Source organism: Elephas maximus, chromosome 7 (genome assembly GCF_024166365.1).
Source record: "Elephas maximus indicus isolate mEleMax1 chromosome 7, mEleMax1 primary haplotype, whole genome shotgun sequence".
In the NCBI taxonomy this organism is placed as follows: domain Eukaryota; kingdom Metazoa; phylum Chordata; class Mammalia; order Proboscidea; family Elephantidae; genus Elephas; species Elephas maximus.
In genome coordinates, this window is record NC_064825.1 from 82,989,416 (window position 1) to 83,011,795 (window position 22,380).

Genomic DNA, 22,380 nt, shown 5'->3' on the forward strand with positions numbered 1-22,380 from the left:
ACAGCACCTAACAACAACAACAACATGCACAGTAGGGTTTTCTACAAGCTAAAAACATTTGTAATATCACAACAGAGTAATATAGCATCAAATATAAGAACACAGCTGATATGAAAAGCCAGACATGAAAGAGGCTTGCAAAAACATAAAACAATGCCATTTTCTTACTATCTATTTTTGTATCTTTTGGAAAATATAGTTATTATTTTTCATAACAATGTTATTTATGCTAATGTAATAGGTTATTATTTTTAAATAATTCACACTTTTTTCTCTTAAGTCTGTTTTAATTTCTAATATGACAATGTTAGTAGATAGAACCAACATAAACAAAGCTCTTTGAGGTCCTAAATAATTTTTAAGAGTAGAAAAGAGCACAGAAACTTGAAAAGTTTGAGAACCACTGCTGTAACAGAAGAGGGGTGGATGTAGCTTCTTGACTTTCTTCTGTAACTCAGTAGGTATGAAGACTTAGGCAAGTCAATCTCAGTGAGCCTTCAGTTATCCCATTTGGAAAATGAAGATAAAAATATTATACCTGCCTGAAAGTATCAAATTATCTCTATTTTGCTTTAAAATTTATAAATTTTGTAGGAACACTTAGAAACCAGAGCAGGAGATGATCTATGGGTCTGATGGTAGCAATACATAAAACTAGGATAAAACTAGGACAGCTTAACTGTAAACCCCTCACAGTACACTTTTGATAGCTTTTATTTTCTGTCCATCAAATATATCATCTATGACAATTCTCTGTGGGGGATATTTTCGTTCAGGATACCCCTATTGAACCACTGTTCTGAAAAAGAAAAACGGCAAGTAAATTTTTCGAAGGAATTCTAAAATATGCATGTAAAATCTTGACATTAAAGTAAAATATTTCCCATTAAGGTTTCAAAAGAACTTTGTGTATTTCATTAGCAAATGCCCAGAATAATGCAAAAGTCTTGAAAGAGAATATATAATTCTAAAGTTTTAGGTGTTACTACTATTTTGTACAAAATAACTACTAATATGATAAACTCATATTATTTCATTAGAAATAATTTAGGGATTATCTTGATGTGGCCATGAAATTACCCAGGAGCTTCACTTTAATACTAATCTCAGAATGCATACTCTAGAATAACTTATAGCTCAATTTTGACATCCTTTTAACACTTCTGAGAGTAAATCTTTTTTGGAGACGGTCCAAGATAGACATAGAATTCTGTGCCTTAGCAAACAGTTCAGTTTGACTATGGTATGACAGTTCCGTGTTTAAAAAAAAAAAAAAAAAACAAACCTCTAGATGTGTTTCTATGTTTTTCAATAGTCTTTAACTACAACCAATGAAGTTAAAACTTTTTATCTCCATTGCTTACCTACCCTCCTAGGAATAGCTGTAAGAATTAGGGACATGTGGATTGAAAAGATCAAAAATCAGAAATTATAAACAGCAGGTGGATTAGATAAAGGCTATTAAGCAGAAAAATAAAGATGAAAACAGAAAGAAATTCAAGAAACCAGCCAAATCCATTCCAGTATTCCATGTCTTAATCTTTCCAAGCATTCACATTCAAAATCCAAGGGGGAACTAAAACATAAACTTGTTTGGTATTAAACAAAACAAACTTATTAGTTGTACTAAATAATAATATTCAACTATTTTAAAAATGGCATTCTGATTCTAAGCTCCAATAACACTATTCTCTTGCTTCAAAGGCTTCAATGACTGCTTTTAACTATAAAATCCTAAATTCCTGGCAACAGTTTCCACAAACTGGCCTATTTTCCAACCTGTTTTCAGTAATTCCGAATACGGCCAGTAAGTTTTATATCATGTGCCAACTCCAATCATTCAGAGTGGTCAGTTTTGGCCACTTGCAGGTATGGAGAAAAAGAGCATGGTAATTCATCGGCGATATCTGACATGGGTAAAGGAGAATTGACAGGAAGTGTTGAGTATACTTCCATACTTATAGCCCTACAAATACGCTCTGCTCTGGTCAAACTGATCTTTTGTCGGTAACACACCAGTACTATTTGCTTTACTCCCACTGATACGCTACCATGTAAGGCCCAGTATAAATTCTGTCTCTCCACCAGGAAGTCTTTCTTGATCACTACAACTGGAAGCCACTGTTCCTCCTCTGAATAGCTATAACACTGAACAGTATGTACAGTATAACAGAGTCATTAAGTGTAGACTCTGAAGCCAGGTACTCAGGGTTTAATACTGGTTTAACCATATTAATTAGTATGCAATTCGAGACAATTTACTTGAATTCTCAGTGCCTTAGTTGCTTACCTATAAAATGGGAATAATATTAGGTCTACCTTAGAGACTTGTTACGAGTATCAAATGAGTTAATCTATGCAAGGACTCTGAAGTGTCTGGCACATGGTACTCAATAAATATTAGCTGTTTTATTACTACACTACCACTTTCATGACAGTCATATAGTGCCTTGTCATTTATGTATTACTTTATTGTTTCGAGTAGCTTGTAGATAGTTGGAGAGCATACAGTTTGTCATACTTTATCTCCATTGTGTCTAGCATAATGCTTTGCATATAAGCAAAAATATTCAGCAAAAGCTGTTGCTAGAAGTTGAGACACTAAGTCAAAACCAGCTTCCCGTGACTGAATTGCTTGCCTTTTTTTAAAAAACTAAATCAGCTGAAATTTATTTAATGAATACTTACACTCAATTGAAAAGAATTATCCCCACTGAAAATACTTTAAAATGCACCCACTCCTCACTTATCGACATAGTTTCCAAAGACCAGACCATTATGCGAGAATGGAGGATTTTTTTTTTCCAGTTTTCAGACCAAGTATTTGTCCAATTTTTTAATTTGGGAAATATGATCACAGAAATAATAACTGCTAAGGTTTACTAATGTGCTCATCACTGTGACAAGTCCAGTTATGGATTATTCCTCTGCAGGGCAGGAGGCTTAGAGGAGAAAAAGCTGGATAAAGTCGGGCTGTGTGATTGGAGGGCCCATGGCTTAATCATTTCACCTTCCTCCTGTGTTGGGTCAGACCTTCATGGAGCTGCTTCCAGGGCTCCACTCTCACCCTTGCATTCATGATCCCCGAGCCTGCTCTGCTTTCCGGGCCTGGGAGTCAGCTAGGCTTGGGGTTTCCTTTGAGGGCACTGGGAACCTGGCAGGCACCTGGCCCCACCAAGGCAGAGGTTTCAGGCCCAGTTTGGCGCACTTTGGGATGTCATTAAACTTGCACACATTTCTTACAAACACCCTCTCTGATGCCTCTTTCTTTCTTCCCTTTCTACCCCACAACAATTTTGAGCTGCAGGGCTTCTGGCAGCATAGGTGTTGGAACCCAACACAGGCACCTGCTGGCTTGGTGCTGCCTGTGCTTCTGCCTGGAGCCATTGTTACAGAAGAGGCTGGCCCTGCATGGCAGCTGGACGTGGTGCCCCTGCTGGCAACAGGGAGTAGAGGGTGTGGCGCAGTGCAGCCCAGCTTCCCAGAGGCCTCTTGGAGGGCCTCCTCAAGGAAGGGGATGCTCTGCAACCCTTCCCGCCATGCCCACCATCTCATTAATGTGCCAAATAGTCAGACAGTGTAATTTTACTGTTGTCGTAAATAGGAAATACTGGATAACGAGACAGTCGCTAAGTGAAAAGTAGGTGTAAGTGCTATAAAAACACTTAATTCTTTAAAACATATAGTATAGCACTATTTCATTTAGCAACCATATGAAACGGGTTCTCAACAACAAATTGAAACTTATTACTAACCCTGTATGTTCTGCTATTTGGAAGTCATTAAGGTTTTCAAAAATATTGCCAACAATTCTGTAGTTGAAGGTTAAAGTGCAAAGGTAATACAATCTCAAAGATATAACTTCAGTTTTTCCTCTGACTGAAAAAGATGTGAGGAACATGAACTTTGAAAAACAAAGTCAAAAAATATTTTTAGTAAATCAAGGTATAATAAATACATACTATTAATTTTGATAGTATAGTTGAATATCAACTGATACCAATTATACATTAATGAATACTGTATGATTAATTCCTTAGTATATCAAATCTTTGCCATTGATTAGACCGAGAAAAAAGTTGAAATTTTTTTTAAAGCACTCTAAAATTTGATGGTTTTTGGACATTAAAAATGCAAAATTTGTACATAAAATTGTTACTTTGGAAAGGTAGGAAAAGAAGACATGTTTTACTAGTGGCCTAAGGGGACTGGAAAGTTTTTTATATGATAAAGCCTTTTAATAGGTAATATATGAATGTATCTATATATCGCCTATATAATTAAAATTTAAACACACAAAAACACATTTAACTTATCATCAGTGAACACCAAAATTGGTGTGAATAATTATCCAGAATTTTCAACTTTTTTTTTTCCCTGTTTTAATCTGCAGTTTTACATGTCCAGGTACAGATATATTTTATCCTGATTAGAACTCATGTTTCTTAAATTCACATCTTATTCACATACTATTAAAAAAAAAATTTTTTTTCATACTATTAGACCAAAAAAATTCACAGCTATAAGCTTTCTGAATATTGCCCTTTCCCCTTTAATATCTCCTTCTTAAGTGCCTATTAGATGAACACATGACTTTATCATTCTATTCTTCATATCAACATCTAATTTATATCTGGCATCTCTTTACGCTGCATTTGGTGTGATTCTTCTCGGATCTATCTCCCACTTCCTTAATTTTCTGTTCAGCTGTATCTAACATGAAAAAAAGCAAAGGAATACAAGCACAAGTTCTGGAATCAGCCTGACTTCAAATCACACAGCTCTGCCACTTACGAGCTTTGAGACCTTAGTTTCCTCATTTTAATTATGAAGCTAATAATACTAGAGTCTCATAGGATTTTCTGAGAATTAAGAGTTAGTATATGCAAAGTGCTTAAAATAGTGCTTTGAGGGGTCTGTTGTGTAGACTGATTTTGCATTGCTCCTGCCAGGTTTCCCAGGAGGATCACTGATTAAATATTATTTTCTATGTCAATTTCACACTATGAAGATTTTCCAAACAAAAAACATGGGTAGTAAATATTGAAACCTCAAATTCTTGTAAAGAGTAGGCCTATGATGACAATCTTCAAATGAGAATTTTTCCCCACCCCAGGCAAGGTTCCTTGTTGCCTTCCTGTGCTGTTTGGCAAGACGTTTTCTCTCTGGAGTACCATTACAGTGGGAATTGACCTTTGAAGTTCCTAGCTTTATGTGAGGGCTCTCATTCTAACTCTCTGCTTGCCTTGGGTCTTATACCGAAATAGTGGCATTCATTAAGGGCTGGATAGTGGGAGTGGTCTGTGTGTGTGGACGGGGTGGGAGAAGACACTGTCAGTAACTTAAAAACAATAAATCTGACTGAAGTTGGTCTGCATTTTATAGCACCACACACTGTCAACTCTAAATAACATTAGTGATAAAATACTTTTCTCTAAAAAAAAAGCTCTTGTTGATCTAAGATATAAACTATGGCCTGCATCTGGGCTGGATGGCTCCCACTGACCCACTTTGGTATCTCCCACTCTCTCTGAGTGTTTTAAAGCCCAAGCTCTTCATGTGAAGAGTTCTACAAACCCTCAGAACCCTCAGAGAAGCAACAGCAGCAAGTGAGATTCTTTTGGTTTGTTTGCTTGTTTCCTTTCAGTTTTTGACACCTAGAAATTTAACCTTGTCTCTTGTACACTTAGTTATACATTTACAACAATGTTTGCTACATTTCCTCCAGCATTTCCTGGTGCTTGTAAAGAATGGGAGATTAAGTAACCTTGCCTATTGTTATAGATTGAATTGTATTTCTAAAAAGATATGTTGAAGTTCTACCCCTCCCTCCAACACATTAACTTAACATGAGGCCATCCATACTGAAGTAGGGTGGGTCCTAGTGTAACATGAGTGAAGACTTTATAAGAAACACAGACACAGAGGGAAGACAGCTATAATGCAGACACAAAATTAGAGTGATGCATCTATAAGTCAAGGAATGCCAAGGATTGCCAGCCATCACCAACAGCTAAGAGAGAAGCATGGAACAGATGCTCAAAGCCCTTACCTCAGAAAGAACGGACTAGCCAAAACTCTGATATTGAATTCCTAATGTACAGAGCTGTGAGACAAAAAATTTCTGTTCTTATAAACCACTCAATTTGAAGTATTTTGTTACAACAGCCCTAGGAAAATAATACACCTGTCAAGTTGCTAGAATTGGAAGTCCCCATGTTTTTATATTCTTTAAAATTTAATTATACAATTGTTAAACACCTTTTCTACTTTGTCTTCAGAACACATCATTTCTATTTGTTTATGGCACTGTTGTTCATGGAACATCTTAAGTTCATTTTCTTTTAGTAACATTTCCAACTTTAGATATTCTTGCCTGATTTCTTCACGATTCTGGAACAAGCAGTTCAGAATTTCTTGAAATCTACCGAAAATAAAATACATAATAGAATCTTATTAATTTTATGATAAATCATACAAACTTTACTTAATGAAATGCATTACAAATCATACAGAGTTTACTTAAAGAAATACATGAACAAAAGAATATACAGCACTCACAGATTTAGACCCAATGATAAACAGCAAGTGGGTCAGGGTAACTGTTTCTGATTAAATTATATATATAAAAAAATTTGTTTAGAAAGGGTTATTAAACTTAATTTTACTAAGTTAAATTTCTTTCTCCTTCTATCCCCCACGAAAGATCATGTTATTCAAATATGCAGGTATCATAACGCCTCTAGGATTAGTAACATACTATATTTTGTTTACACTAATTTTTTATGTATATGATACAATTGCTTAGCAAAAATATTATTTTATGTTTGTGGGAAAAGGATGATAATCTCAACTTGTTAGCCCACTTCCTGAGGCTCCAGCAGCTATACAGCATCGTGCTGTATTTTGGTGCTGGCTCACTGTAAAGAAATAAGCAGTAGGAGGCATAATCACATGGTGCTCCAAGGCCCCCTAGGGAAGGTGAGAGAGCCAGTTTTCAGCTTCGGAATTTGTTCCAGTGAAAACACGCCATACGGTTAGATACCCCCTACAGCCTGGCATAAGAGTCAACTGACACTGCCAGGGCCCAAAACATCTAAGTTTAGAACATGATAAACCCAGAAAAGCTGCTATAGTGTGTTTCCTCCAAAGGGCAATACACATTGAGAAAACCAAAGTTGGGGAGCTGGACCCAGATCTCCTCTAGATGCCAAGACCTCAAGATGACTAACTCCTATGAAATCCCTGAAAATTGTTATCTTGTATCTTCCAGGGTCAGCAGAATATTGGCCACAGTGATATTCTACTTTTATAAAAATTTATTTGTGCTTTTAACTCATAGATCAGCTCTGAGCTACAGTGGCAGTACAAGCAGTTACATATAGGCAAAAATCCCAAAGGAAAATGAACTGTGAAACTTTTAAAATGAAACTGTAATAATGTATATGCATTTAAAAATAAATGTTCTTTGGCTAGAATTTTAGATATATTTGTAAGGATCTGTGGTAAAAACATTGCCAATTTACGTCAGTAGTTCTTAATGAAACTCTACTGGGAATGAATATAAGCCACAACACATTGACTTTACTGCAGTTTTGTCAAAAGTAATAAATATTTCATGGCAAATATGTACAGACACTGCAATTTAATTGTATTATATTACAACAATACTAATGCCAGTAAATGAATTGATAAGGTATCTTTAGGTTATACCCAAAGATAATTTCTTAGCTTCTCTGTAACACTTTATCCAAGGACACAGTGAAATATTTGTCAATTTTTTAAATTTTGTGGTCTAGACTTATGTTAGTTGGTGGCATTTACTGATTAGGATATGAAGAAGAGAGTTAGGATCAAAGAAGGTTTCTAGAGAGCTTCTTTTTAAAAGACTGCATCATTTTTAAAGAGAAAGTGTCCTAAGAGATTGACTAACAATAACTATCCTAGTCATCTAAAATATTCAAGTGACTAGAAAACAAGAATCAGCACCAATATTTTTAGGAGATACATAATGAATATTACACTCACAAATTTCTTAGAATAGTCAAAAGCAAAGCTTTATAATTACTGTCTAAAGAACAATTGTATTTTTATGATTTCCTTTTTGAATACTCTTTCCAAATAGCTTTGCCACATAACAAATACTGTACACTCTTCCCTTTATATGTTTAAATGTCATAAAATGTTTTTTATATTTTTGTGGAAAAATAAATTTCAAAAAATTATGGCAATAAAGAAAATCCTATGTAACAATATGATTGACAGAGGTAAAAGTTTTTTATATATTTCTTTCAAGAGCCAGTTACTTTTGAAGGAAAATGACAAAGCCTATGGGGTATACAATTTTATCATTACTTTCTTTATAAATAGAAGTAAATTATTTAACATGTTGCCAGAAATTAAAACTCAAAGTTTTTACTGTTGGTTAAAGATCAGGTTGAAATGTAAAAAATATCTAAAAAAATGCTCATTTCACAGTTGAGGTCATCTCCTTCCTGAATCATTTTACCAGAAAGAAAGAATCAACAATTTAAAGGCAAAACTGCAGAAAAGTCTACTCATCTGTAAGGTTTGAATTGGTAAACTGTTGTTGTTAGGTGCCATTGAGCCAGTTCTGACTCATAGTGACCCTATGCACAACAGAAAGAAACACTGCCCAGTCCTGCGCCATCCTCACAATCATTGCTATGTTTGAGCCCATTGTAGAAGCCAGAGTTAAACCTTCTTTGAGGGCCGTCTTCTTTTTCAGTGACCCTCTACCTACAAACATGATGTCCTTCTCCAGGGACTAGTAGCTCTTGATAACATGTCCAAAGTATATGAGACGAAGTCTCACCATCCTCGCTTCCAAGGATCACTCTGTCTGTACTTCTTCGAAGACAGATTTGTTTGTTCTTCTAGCAGATCATGGTATATTCAATATTCTTTGCCAACACCATAATTCAAATGCATCAATTCTTTAGTCTTCCTTATTCATTGTCCAGGTTTCTCATGCATATGAGGTGATCGAAAATATCATGGCTTGGGTTACGCACACCTTAGTACTAAAAGCAACATCTTTCCTTTTCAAAACCTTAAAGAAGTCTTGTAGCAGATTTGTCCAATACAATATGTCATTTGATTTCTTGACTGCTGCTTACATGGGCGTTGATTGTGGATCCAACTAAAATGAAATCCTTCTCGGATTATTTGCTCAGCATACAGACTGAATAAGTATGGTGAATAAGGATACAACTCTGATGCATACCGTTCCTGACTGTAAACCACGTAGTATTACCATGTTCTGTTTGAACGACTGCTTCGTGTTCTATGCACAGGTTTCGCGTGAGCACAATTAAGTGGTTTGGAATTCCTGTTCTTTGCAATGTTATCCATAATTTGTTTTGATCCACATAGTCAAATGCTTTTGTATAGTCGATAAAACACAGGTAAACATCTTTTCTGGTATTCTCTGCTTTCAGCCAAGGTCCACCTGACATCAGCAATGATATCCTTTGTTCCATGTTCTCTTCTGAACCTGGCTTGAGTTTCTGGCAGCTCCCTGTTGATGTATTGCTGCAATCGCTTATGAGTGATCTGCAGCAACATTGTACTTGTGAGGTATTGATAAACTAGGCCTGATTAAATATTGCTGAGCTATTCCATTCTATGCAAGCGATGACCCTAAATTTGAATAGTTGGTGACTTCTTTACCATTCAAGAAGCTTGCATTAAAAAAAGGAGATATCTGGGTGGATGAGGGCCAAACCCACCTTGGGCTTTAACAAAATAATAACAACAACAACTAATAATACATCAATGCTCAAAGCTTTTTTGATGAGATTAATTCAATATGAGGAGTCAGTTGCACTTAAGTTTAATTAAAAAAACAATGTAAAATTGGTGGGCTATAACAAAAAGCATCGTAAGACTAATAATATAAAAGCATTGCTACCCTGTGAATGGGTTGTTAGAAAGATTAGTGGAAAAGAACTTAAAGCACTTTAGAAAATCTCCAGTATAAACAGATCTCTTGTAATGTATCAATATATAAATCAACTGTTTGCTATATGAAAAAGTGATTCACGGTCACTGGTATAAAAAGCTGTCATAATTACTTATGATGCTTGTCAAGTAGCACAGTATGGCAGCAAAGCGATTAAGAGTTGAAGGATGTGATTTATAGTTCTTCCCCTTATCTGTAAGTAAAGAAACAATACTTCCCTTCTGTTATTTCATAAAGCTGTTGTAGTGGTCATGAGGTTAACGTGGGTCTAAAAATCTCAAAAACTACAAAGCCATATACAAAAATAAAGTGGCATTATTATTATTGGTAGTAGTTATCTTAGAATCTAGAATCATTTAAGGGAGACAAAAAAATGTTTTTCAAATTAGGGATATCTTATGTAAAACCTCAATTTACTAATTTGATTTAACAAAAAGAAAAGTTGTTCTGGCTGAAGCTAGGTTGAAAATCACTGTCAGCTAGAGTCTTCCTGTTCCCCTTACGCACTCCAAGACTCCTACAAACTCTAGATTATAAAACAATGAGAAAAACTATGGGTTTAAGTTGTGGTTAGCTTCTCATACTGGTGAAACAGAAAACTGGCTCTGGAGAATTTGGAATAAGTTTAATTTTACACAATTCTAATCAAAGTTGAATAGATTCTTTTATTAAAAGGATTCTCAGACCTTTTAATATGCTGATGTATTTTGTCAGTCTCTTAGATTCCTCCAGTAAGGAGTAATTCCCAAAATTGTTTGGTCCAGGAATCCCTTGCTACCTTTCTAAAACAACTTTAGAATTTAAAATTGTTTTAATTCTTTTGGGGAAAAGTAAATTTATTCAACAAATAATGAGATTAATATTAAATATCTGGTTGAATTTTAAAAATATACATTCCTCAAAATGAGATCTTTTTTTACCTTTTTATTTCTTTTTCCTGAGGGTTTGACATCATTACCTTTGCTTTGTTATTTTCATCAGCAAAGGTTTTCTGTTCTTCGTAGGCTTTTAGTTTTTCTTTTAACATTAAAATCTAGCAGACAGAAAACACAGTTAAAATACAAAACAAGTCTCCATTATCCATGACCATCATTCTAAAAGTACAGCAAAACCTCAGTAGTGAAAAATAACTGAATAAACCAGATTTCAATTATAATATGAAAACTCATTAAGTTTTAAAACAATTAGGATTGCAGAGTTCCAAAAATGAGGAGTTGAGGGAGATTAGTATAACAATGTAAGAAGTAGACATACCTCTTTCTTCTGCTCATTACAGATCTTTACATATTGAGTTATATGATTGTTGAGATTAAGAACATTGCTCTTCAACTGTTAAAAGAATTTACAAATGAGTATATACAGATAATAATCACTCAGTTATATATACAACCAAAATGGCATTATGTCCTTATTAATCTAGTCTCCATTCAATCAGAATTTGAGATAATTATTATCATGTGACAATCATGACCAGTTATATTCATTTTAAAATCCATTATGTAAGGATATGCTGAGCACATTAATAATGTAAATGAAATTGTAAAGAAACTGCTTTACTACTTTAGAAAAGTACTTTTAACTACCTGAGAAGTAACCATTGACAATATAAATTGCCCAGTGTCTATTTCCTTTGACTTCTAAGAAATTCAGAGTTAATTTTATGCACCACTCATTCATAAGTTCAACTAGGTTTTACAGACTTCTTATATTTAATCCTTTTTATAATAATATGGGTTGTTTGGCAGCTATAGAATAGTGGAGAGAACATTAAACACTTAAGTCCAAGTCCTTGATTTGGAGGCCCTGCCAACTTCTCACTTAACTGACTTAGAATGAAGTATTTACAAGTCTCTGAGTACTGCCTTTCCCAACTGTAAAGTGAAGCTAAACAATGCCTTCCTCAATGGGTTAGTGTAAGGATTACATTAAAAAGTATGTGAAAAACCTTTGTACACCCATACACTAGTATGATCTTTACTAGCTAATTATATAAATAGTATATAAACATTCGCGTAAGGATGACAATAACGTGCTCATCTTCAGACCTTTAATGGGAATGGCAGAGAGGTAAGGGGGAAGAGGAGTAATCACACTAGTATACCTCTACGTCTCTTCCAATACTGAGATCCTGTGATTTTAAACATCCCAAAGTTTTGGAAAAAATAATGAACTAACCAATCATTATCATATTTTTAGAGCGAAACAGAGATTGATTACACCAACATCATGAATGTGGAAAGAAATTATTTAGAAAAGGCTATTTACCTTATAAACTTAAATAAAATCTCTCAAAGTTAGATAAAAGGAAGTAATATTTGGAACGCATATTTTGTGTCAGGTATTGCTTCTGATAATTAATATGTGTTATTCCACTTAGTCATTACAACTACACTATGAGGCAGATGGAAACCCTGGTGGCATAGTGATTAAGAGATACAGCTGCTAACCAAAAAGCTGGCAGTTTGATCCACCAGGCGCTCCTTGGAAACATTATGGGGCAGTTCTACTCTGCTCTTTAGGGTTGCTATGAGTTGGAATCAACTCGACCGCAACGGTTTTTTTTTTTTTTTTTTTTACGAGTCAGATATTATATGTATTTTACAGATGAAGTAACTGAGGCTTGCAGAGATTAAGTAACATATCCAAGTTACACAGGTAGAAAATGCTGGTGCTGGGCTAAAGCAGAGCATCACCTTGGCTGCTATAAATGTATTACAGCGTGGTGAGAAACTGATCCTTTCAGGTAACATCTATGTAGCCAAAGTCTTGGCTAATTACTCCAGAGTGCCATCCAAATAGCATGTGCCATGATGTAAAAAGGTTGGGAAGAAAGGTACTATAGCATCCTATCTCCCAAAAGACTTCATAATAGAATAATAACTATTATATATGTCATCAAAATATTTAATGGTTTAACTGTCTGAGCTAATGTTTAGTTAACTATGACAGTAAGGACATTTCTAATCCTTAGCTTTCTAACTCAGCAGAAACACACCCCTAAAGTTAATAATTTCATTAGAATTATAAAATATACACGCAGTAACCACAAAGGCAGAGTAAACATACTTACAGAAGATTTAATGTCCTTTGCACGATTAGCATACTTAAGAGTGTTATATGTGTCATCGTAGAACATAGAGGAAGGACTAACAGCAGCTATCATTATAGTTTGACAGTTTCCTCCAAGAGAATCCTTTAACAAGCGAGTAAGCTTACTATTTCTGTAAGGAATATGCTGATTCTTTCTCTGAAAGAACAAAAAAAGAATTCTTATGTCATTTCCACATTTAAATGCAAACTTGCTACCACTTCACTATAGGAATTTAAGCACTGCCCAACTTTGCCCACACTTATAATTGGTGATCCAACTGATGATAATGAATCTCGATGAAATATTCAGCGACTATATAAAACAAATTCTCTATTTAAAAATCACATCTCCACCTGAATAAGTATAGACTTTAGTTAGTAATAATGTATCAATACTGGTTCATTAGTTGCCATAAATGTACCATACTAATGTGAGATGTTAACAGCAGGAGAGTCTAGGTATAAGGTATATAGGAATTTTCTTCACTATCTGCAACTTTTCTGCAAATCTAAAACTATTCTAAAATAAAACGTTTATTTAAAATTATTTCCATTCTTTTTTTTTTTTTTTTTAAGGAATTAAGATACAAAAGTAAACATATATGCTGTATACAAATATACCAGGACAGTGGTGGTTCAGTGTGGGAGACACAGGTTTGATTCCTGGCCAGTGCACCTCAGGCACGACCACCGCTCACCACTGTCAGTGGAGGCTTATATGTTATGCCGAAAACTTCAGATTTCAATGGAGTTTCTACCCTAAGGCAGGTTAGGAAGAAAGGCTTGCCGATTTACTTTAGAAAAATCAGCCAATGAAAACTCTATGAATCACAATGATCTGATCCCATTGTGTATGGGGTTGACATGAGTTGGGAACCAACTTGATGGAAGCTAACAACAGCATACAAATATACTAAAAAACAAAAGCAAAAAAACATTGCCATTGAGTCGATTTCAACTCAGCGACCCTGTATGACAGAATAAAATTGTCCCATAGGTTTTCTAAGGCTGTCATCTTTACAGAAGCAGACTGTCACATCTTTCTCCCACAGATAAGCTTGTGGGTTCAAACTGCTGACCTGTTGGTTAGCAGCTGAGTGCTTTAACCACTGTGCCATTAGGGCTCCTTTACAAATATACTACAGGCACAATAAGAATTCGGCAGGGCATAGAAAGCAACTACTCTCGTTAAATAAGCACCTAACAGAGATGCTATGAGTGGGAACTGACTCAACGGCAATGAGTTTTAGTAACAAAGACACAATATAAATCGTAATTACAATCTTAGAGATACTTCACCTGAACCCACAATAAACCAAACCCATTGCCATCGAATCAATCTGACTCACAGTGACCCTGTAAGGACAGAGAGAACGGTCCCACAGGATTTCCAAAGCTGTGAATCCTCATGGAGGCAGACTGCCACATCTTTTTCACATGGAGCAGCTGGTGGGTTCAAACTGTTGACCTTTCAGTTAGTCCCCAATTGCTTTAACCACTGCGCCAATAAAGTTTCCTTAAAATTTGATTTTTCTTTTATTTAAAAGGTACATGCCTGACTTTAAAGTAACAAATCTCCCAAAAAAGTACAACTTCTATATAAAAACCGAGTATTAATTAGAATGTTAAGCTAAAAGTGATATGAGGTTATTCAACATAAATATTTCATATTACAGAAGAGGAAACTGAAGCTAAGCAAAAAGTGAAATGACTTGCCTCAGGTCACACAATTGGTAATTCAGAGCTACAAATAAGAGCTAGGTTCCTCAACTCCCAGTAGTCCCATGCTTTTCACTATAGCAGTCTTTCCCAAACAGTGTAGAACGTGCATCATTGTTGCTACTTGAAATCACATATATAGGACAAACATTCAACATTGATAAAGTTTTCTTTTCAATTCTCTTCTAATATCTTCTGATTCTTCAGAGACAATGTAGCAGGTTGTGCTAGTATCTTTAACACTTGGGGAGTTCGCAATTTAACTTTTGGTTTTTGCCCTCATTTCCTGAGAAGTTAAACACTTGGAATTTCCTGAGTAACTGAGTTACCTTTGGTATCTAAACACCACCTGAGGATTTGTGCAAATGAGCATAGGACACCAGGTCACACAGACCACCTGGTAGCCTGATTATCAGCTGACCTCATGGAGGTCATGCCTATGCAATGAGGCCCCAATAAAGAATTTGGACACGGCAGTGTCACAAGCTCTCTGGTTGGTGAAAAACATGGGTTTACATGGGAGAGTAGCACATTCCTTGGGACATGGTAGCTTCATGCTAGGAAGTCTCCTAGACCTCGTCCTGAGTGTCTTTGTGTATAAGTTAAAAAAAAAAAAAAACTTTATATGCAATACTATCAAACCATGCCCCGTTTAACAATTTCTATGCATGCATATATATTTTGCTATAATAAAGCTATAATTGTACAAGTATAGTATTTTTTGTGAGTTCTGTGAATTGTTCCAAGTGAATTATTGAAACCAAAGAAGTAGTGGGAGCCACAGGTCAGACGTGAAGGAGCCCAGGGGGAACTACCGAACTTGCAGCTGGTACCCTGAAGGGGTAGAAGGAAAACTCCAAATCTGTGGCCAGCAGGTAAGAAATAAGGGTGTCATATAGACTCCCAAACTTGTGGGTGTGTCTGCCTATTTGCTAGCCTGAAGGACAGTATTCTTTTAACTTGTGAGATCTGACCTAGGCAGTAGTTAGGCTGGCTAGAGCCAGAAAAAGAAGTGCTGTATGGTGGCTGGTGTCAGGTTGGAACTGATCAGAAAAGTGGATAATTGTCTATTATCTTCATACCTCTGTTTTAAGCGAGAGAAAGCTGATTTCTCAGAGCCTTCAGCAGGCAACAGTACACAATCAGAATTTAGTAACACTATCTTGTTTCCACTGCGCTTATTTTATGATTATCTACCATTTATAGCGTGTAATATTAGTTTTCAGTTCATGGAGTGACATAAAGTATCTTTTTAAAATAAATTCATTTAACTGAAAACAGAAGTCAATTACAAATCATAGGAATGGCTTAACTTTAGAAAACCAGTCTCTATATTACACTGTCTGCTTATTTGAGACTTTACCTTAGAATATAGAAGATATCTTGCTTCTTCAACCTTCATGTGATTTTAATAATTTTTTTTTAATATTCCCCAAGTTCTTACAAGAATCCATTTTATATTAAATTAAAATATAACATTTTGAACAGTTTAATAGAATTTTCACAAGGCCTTTGTGCCCGGCTTAAACCTGAATTATAAAATCTTAATTTTAAAAAAAGATGTTGTTTTCACAAAGATATAAGTTGTCAGGTATGATGTGTCACCACAAACATTTCTGGCATATTATAGATACAAAATGTTTTTAAATGCCCCCAAAGCATCTAGTAAATATTAGTCTATTATGTGATTTCCTTACTATCATATCTTAAACCATTCTTCCTCTCCTTAAGAAAAATCAACATTCCTTAATATTTAGCCCAATTTTACACATATGCAACACTAAAGTGAACAGAATTGTTTTTTAAAATATGCATTTTTTTGTTTCCATGTCAATTCAGATATTATACTTGCTGTGGTATAACTAAACCAAACCAAACCCGTTGCCGTCGAGTCGATTCTGACTGTATAGTAATCACTAAATAATCATTTAAAAAATCAAGTTCAAATTAAGTTATATAAAGGGGTCATCTATGGCTGCTAACCAAGAGGTTGGCAGTTCAAATCCACCAGGCACTCCTTGGAAACTCAGTGGGGCAGTTCTACTCTGTCCTATAGGGTTGCTATGAGTTGGAATCTACTCGATGGCACTGGGTCTGGGTTTAAAGGGATCATAAAATACTAATCATCAATTTAATATTTATTACTTTTCATTCAACATAATTTTATTAATAAAACTAAAAATTAAAAAAAACATGCTTTATTTGAAAGACTGGGCTGTTTGAGATCTTTGATCTGTATGTAAACATTATTGATATGCTCTTGAAATGTGATTTGTAACAGAACTTTAAAATGAAATTATATTAATACCTTTCTAGGAATTATATATGTTCCAAATGATATTTATATATATAGTACCTACCTTTGCATCTGCTAAGGCATTTATGACATTCCCAAGAGCTAAAAGTGATTGATTAATATTTGTGCCTTCTCTAAACTGGATGCCCTGAGCACTTGTAGCACTGGCACGCTCAGACCCTGCTAGGTCAATGAGTGACATCTTGGCAATACGAACACTTTGATTGATGCTTGCTGTTTTCTCTTGTTGTCGCAAATAAATCTTTTAGAAATCAAAGATGAATAGGAAAAATGAGGATAAAATTGAACAATATTAAAGAGGAAACATATACTTTATTTTTAAGAGTATAAAATAAAAATTACTCTCATTTTAAAAACAAACTGAACAAGGTATAATCCAACTGATATCTACAAGTAACAAAACTAGTTAGCAAAATTGAGAAAAAACATGAGCGGCAAATAACTCTTGACCTGACAGAAGGTCAAAACAATAGCTATTTGTATTCTGGTACCCCTTGAACCAGATTATGGAATTATCAGAGATGGCAGGTGTGGATATAGGTCTTCTGGAAATAATGTTCCTAAGAGAAAACGGAAGCAATAGTAAGCTAAATATGAATGTTGACCCAAACTGAAGAGGGGATTAAATCCAACTACTAAATTGTTGCATACCATTATAATTAAGGAAATATTATATATAAAAAAGGTGGTTAAGTACACCTGTAATTTAACTGTCCTTTAGAATAAAAAATAATTATTCAACTATTTTAAGTTACTTTGCAGCAGTTTAAGCAAAATATATTAGATGGCAAACTTAAAAGACATGAGGAAGGTTAAGTTCTTACTCTGTTATAAAACACTTTTATTAGATTTTCTTATAAAGTGGGATCTAAGACATTTCAGGGAAATCTTGGAGTCATACATAAACATTTCTCTAAGACTACTGACAGATGAACTAACAGAAGAGCCAGTAGTAAGAATAGAAAAGATGAATAGAATTTTGTGTACTGGAGACTTTCTGAATGTCTTGACTACTGACAGATGAACTAACAGAAGAGCCAGTAGTAAGAATAGAAAAGATGAGTAGAATTTTGTATACTGGAGACTTTCTGAATGTCTTGACTACCTCAGATATGAATCCTTTCAAAAACAATTTCTTTCTTATAAACACTGAATGGCATACACCAGAATGAGGCCTTAAAATAAATCTTATGTTAACAGAACTAGAAAGCTACTTATCCATGCTTTTGCTCTTTTTGGAGTTGCACTCCTAAAAAGTACAGTATCAACTGAATCGTACTTCATTAATGGATGAAACTAATTACATGATCCCAATGGTTAAATATTTTAAAAAAGTGAATCAATACTTCCCCAATTTATTGGTTCTATAAATCTAGATTTTCAGAACAAAGCCTTGTCCTGAATACAAAATTATCGATTGGAAAGATTAAATATTTTTCACTACCTTAAGAAAAAAAAAAAAAACCTCTACCACTTTCCCAACCTATATTCTCATGAAGATGAAAATTTACATTTCTGATTTATGTCATTTTAATTCTAAATATTCTGGTGACAGAATCATCTTAAAGCTGCAAATTAAAAAAAAGTGCTGAGAAGTAGCAAAGTCCATAAATCAAGATTTTTTTTTTTCCTCATGAATTGGGCTTTATTTAACTTTCATGACCAGAGGGACACATAAAGCCCACCTATGTTTTCCGTCTCTGGGGTTTACTGGGAAGTTACTCTCCCACAGACAAAACATGTTGCCATCAGGCGGGGACCTGTATAAATGTCTGAAATGGAAGAAATGGGCCTGTGCTGCAAATTACTGTTTTTACAGGTTACTGTATGAGGTGGTTCTGAATCAGTATTTTTAACAGGTAAAATATGAATTTTGATAAAAATTATTTGGGACACATATGCTCCTCTGGACTCTGAGGGTAGGATTGGTGGGATGAGGCAAGAAAAAAATCCACACTACCTACTGAAAACTCAGACATAGTCAATGATTCAGCACACATTCCATTAATGAAAACACATAGTAGCAACAAAAAATTCAAAACAGAAAATACCTGGATCTTAAAAAGGTTTTAAATTCAATTTTATAAGTGATAGCCTAGTGGCCTATTACCTGGAAAACAGCATGAGAACGAGAAGATGTAGCATTTATATCGGTGGGGTGTTGTGTCCTGTTTTTATTTCCATTATCCAATAATTGTAAAATTTCTTCTGAGGATTTGGGCTAGAGGAAAAATATACAAATTCATAATCTACTTTTAAAATTTTCAATAAACTTTCCACAAGAAAAATTTTAAACATTAAATAAAATGTAAGAAAATGCTTTCTGTAAATTTAATTAATCCTATTCAATATTGACTACATATCATTTGCTTAGTACTTTGCTGGGTGTTATATGAAAATTAAAAAAAAAAAAAATTCTTCCAGTCTCTCTGAAGACAACAAATAAATGCATGATGCAGAATAACACATGATATTAAATTTTCAAGCAGACTTTTGAAAGAAAAGCTCATTCAATTATTTCAAAGGAAAGTAAAATGAGAATAAGACATACCCTGGTCATTTTATTTCTGTACTTCATTAGTCTTCTTCTTTCCCAAACAAGATGGAAGGTAAGTGAAGTAGTGACGGAAATGGCTAAAATAACTACAATTGCTATTCTATCAGGGGAAAAATAAGTTTATAACACATACCTGGTGTAAAGTCAACCCCTGAACAACCACCCCTTTTTGGGCATCTTCACGGACAGCAAGTGGCCCTGAATTTACTAGGAGGTCACGAATCTGTTCATTATATACCTTAAAACAACAAAAAAAAAAACTTTAGCACTGACGGAAAAATAGTAATAACTTCACGTGCACATGGTAGCACACACACAGCCACATGTGCATATTGTTTCTTGAAGACAAGCAGCAGCTCACTTTTATTTATTGCACCTCTTTTACTTCATGTTGCCATGAGGATACCTCATCTGCCATCCCAGATAACCAAACGAAAAAAAAACCCACTGCCGTTGAGTCAGTTCTGACTCATAGCGATCCTATAGGAAAGTAGAACTGCCCCATAGAGTTTTCAAGGAGCCCCTGGTGAATTCGAACTGCCGACATTTTGGTTAGCAGCCATAGCACTTAGCCACTATGTCACCAGGGTTTCAGATAACAGAAGAGTTAATTACCTAGGTTTGAAATTGAAACTTCAAATTGGAATCATTATACCCTCACCCCATTATTCCTGACTTGATGTCTATAATGAGAGATAAGTAAGATAGTGGAAATTGCATTTTCTTATTTCCTGGAAATATAGAAGGCACATGGTCTTGGGAAATTCCAGTGGATCTGAAACGCAAGTTGTATGAAGATGGCACGGTTCTTGCTGAAGAGGATACTTAACATTTTGTGTTGTGCATTTTAAAAATTTTAGAGCTTAAGAGTTAAAGAGAACCCTTAATCAAGGATAGATGGTATTAACTTTATTTATCCTTGAATTATATTAAGTTTAACATATTATTCCTAATGATGAATTCCATAAGAGGACCCTCTTCATTTGAATGAAAAGGTTAGTTGACTGTCCATGTTCACAAAGATCAGAGCAGGGAATGGAGCCCAAAATCCCTCATGCTACTCCATGGTATCCGATCATATCTGCGTTTTATATCTCTGGCAATTTTTTTTAATAGTAATTTACAGAAACAATATTATTAACTGATTTTATGAAGTTATTAAAGGCACAATGTTTACTGCTTGCCTACCAAATGACAATTACAGCTATTACTGACAAAATTAAGTCTTCAAAATTATTTTGTGTAAATTACTTGCAGGTTTTAATAGTCCACAGTGATAATTCATTGTTGGTACAATTTTCTACAATGAAAAATTATTTTTAAGTGTAATAAACTCTTAAGTGTAGTAAAATGATTTAATACAAACAGAAAGTTTTTGAAGCTATTTTTCTGATAAGCAGCAATCACTTTTCTATTGCTTCTCCCTACCCACCTCAACCATGCCAAATACACAATTAGAACGATCACTCTTAAGCCAGTCTATGCATCAGAATCAACTGGGAGCTTTTAAAAAAACATAACTGCCTAGGTGATACCCTAAACCTATTAAATTAATGTATCCAGGGGGTGAGGCCCAGGCATTTCTGTTTTTAACAAGCTCCATAGGCAATTCTGATGCACAGCCTGGATGGAATTCCATCAGAGAAATCGCCTTACCACTAATAAAATGAAAGCAGATTAAAAGGAAAAAAAAAAAAATTAAAAACAAACAAAAAACCAAAACCATGAAATTAACCAAACTTTAAAATTCCCCTAATTATAAAAGAATCTACGGAAGAAATTAACCACTATGCCACCAGGGTTTCCATGGAAAACCCTGGTGGCATAGTGTTTAAGAGCTGTAGCTGCTAACCAAGAGGTCAGCAGTTGGAATCCACCAGGTACTCCTTGGAAACCCTACAGGGCAGTTCTACTCTGTCCCATAGGTTGCTTTGAGTCAGAATCGACTTGACGGCAACGGGCTCGGTTTGATTTTGTCTAAGGAGGAAATGATGAATACTGCTGCCCTGTTTAACTACTTGAATTCAGAACAATTCTTTTCACTAGTTAACTATAGGAAATGAGTTTTAATTCCGTTAGCTCCAGGTTCTATAGAATAACAAGAAAATTCCTAGCAACATATAGGATCTTACTCCAGCCTTAGAACGTGAAGAAAAAACAGTCTGGACCAAACTATAAGATGACAATAGAGAGCTGTGAATACTAGAAATTTTCTTTGACACCAGAAATGAAGAGCAGTGAAATCAGGGTTTAAAGTCACTGAACTGTTTCTGAAACACTGACTACCTGAATGCAAAGTTAGAGGGTCTGCATTTAGTAAGCATTTGCTGAATGCCGGCTATGACTAAGAGAGAGGGTAGGGGGCCTTAAAGAATGATGGAGTTATGTTAAAAGGACATAGGAGGCAGCTTGAAGGAGCTTCAACTGACTAAATCTGGTACAATTTGAGCATCCAAATAAATACAGTAAGGAATTATAACTTTGTGAATAAAGTTAAGAATCCAAGAGTCCACATTGATGTAAAAGGGAAAGCTCTTTCACACAGTAGAAAGCCAATGAATAAATGCAGAAAAAATGATTAAATTAAAAAATCACCATAAACGATCAGGCAAGAATCATCAATGGACATTCCATAAAACTAGTGGATAAAAGTTTGAGGAATAAGAGGATATTTATATTCTCCCCATAAGGTACTTATCAATTACACAGGCT

The 22,380-nt window shown here is 34.8% G+C and overlaps 1 protein-coding gene across 2 annotated transcripts in view; it reads right to left on the bottom strand.

Moving 5' to 3' along the window:
• Positions 1-22,380, bottom strand: part of KIF18A (kinesin family member 18A) — a 99,786-nt gene that overhangs the window by 55,440 nt on the left and 21,966 nt on the right. For both annotated transcript variants that reach the window (XM_049890758.1, XM_049890759.1), the window contains exons 4-10: positions 19,802-19,906; positions 19,222-19,332; positions 17,155-17,352; positions 13,056-13,232; positions 11,240-11,314; positions 10,906-11,018; positions 6,262-6,424 (exon numbers count right to left, since the gene is read on the bottom strand). In XM_049890758.1, coding sequence (XP_049746715.1) covers positions 6,262-6,424; positions 10,906-11,018; positions 11,240-11,314; positions 13,056-13,232; positions 17,155-17,352; positions 19,222-19,332; positions 19,802-19,906 — 942 coding nt within the window. The remainder of the gene's footprint in view (positions 1-6,261; positions 6,425-10,905; positions 11,019-11,239; positions 11,315-13,055; positions 13,233-17,154; positions 17,353-19,221; positions 19,333-19,801; positions 19,907-22,380) is intronic.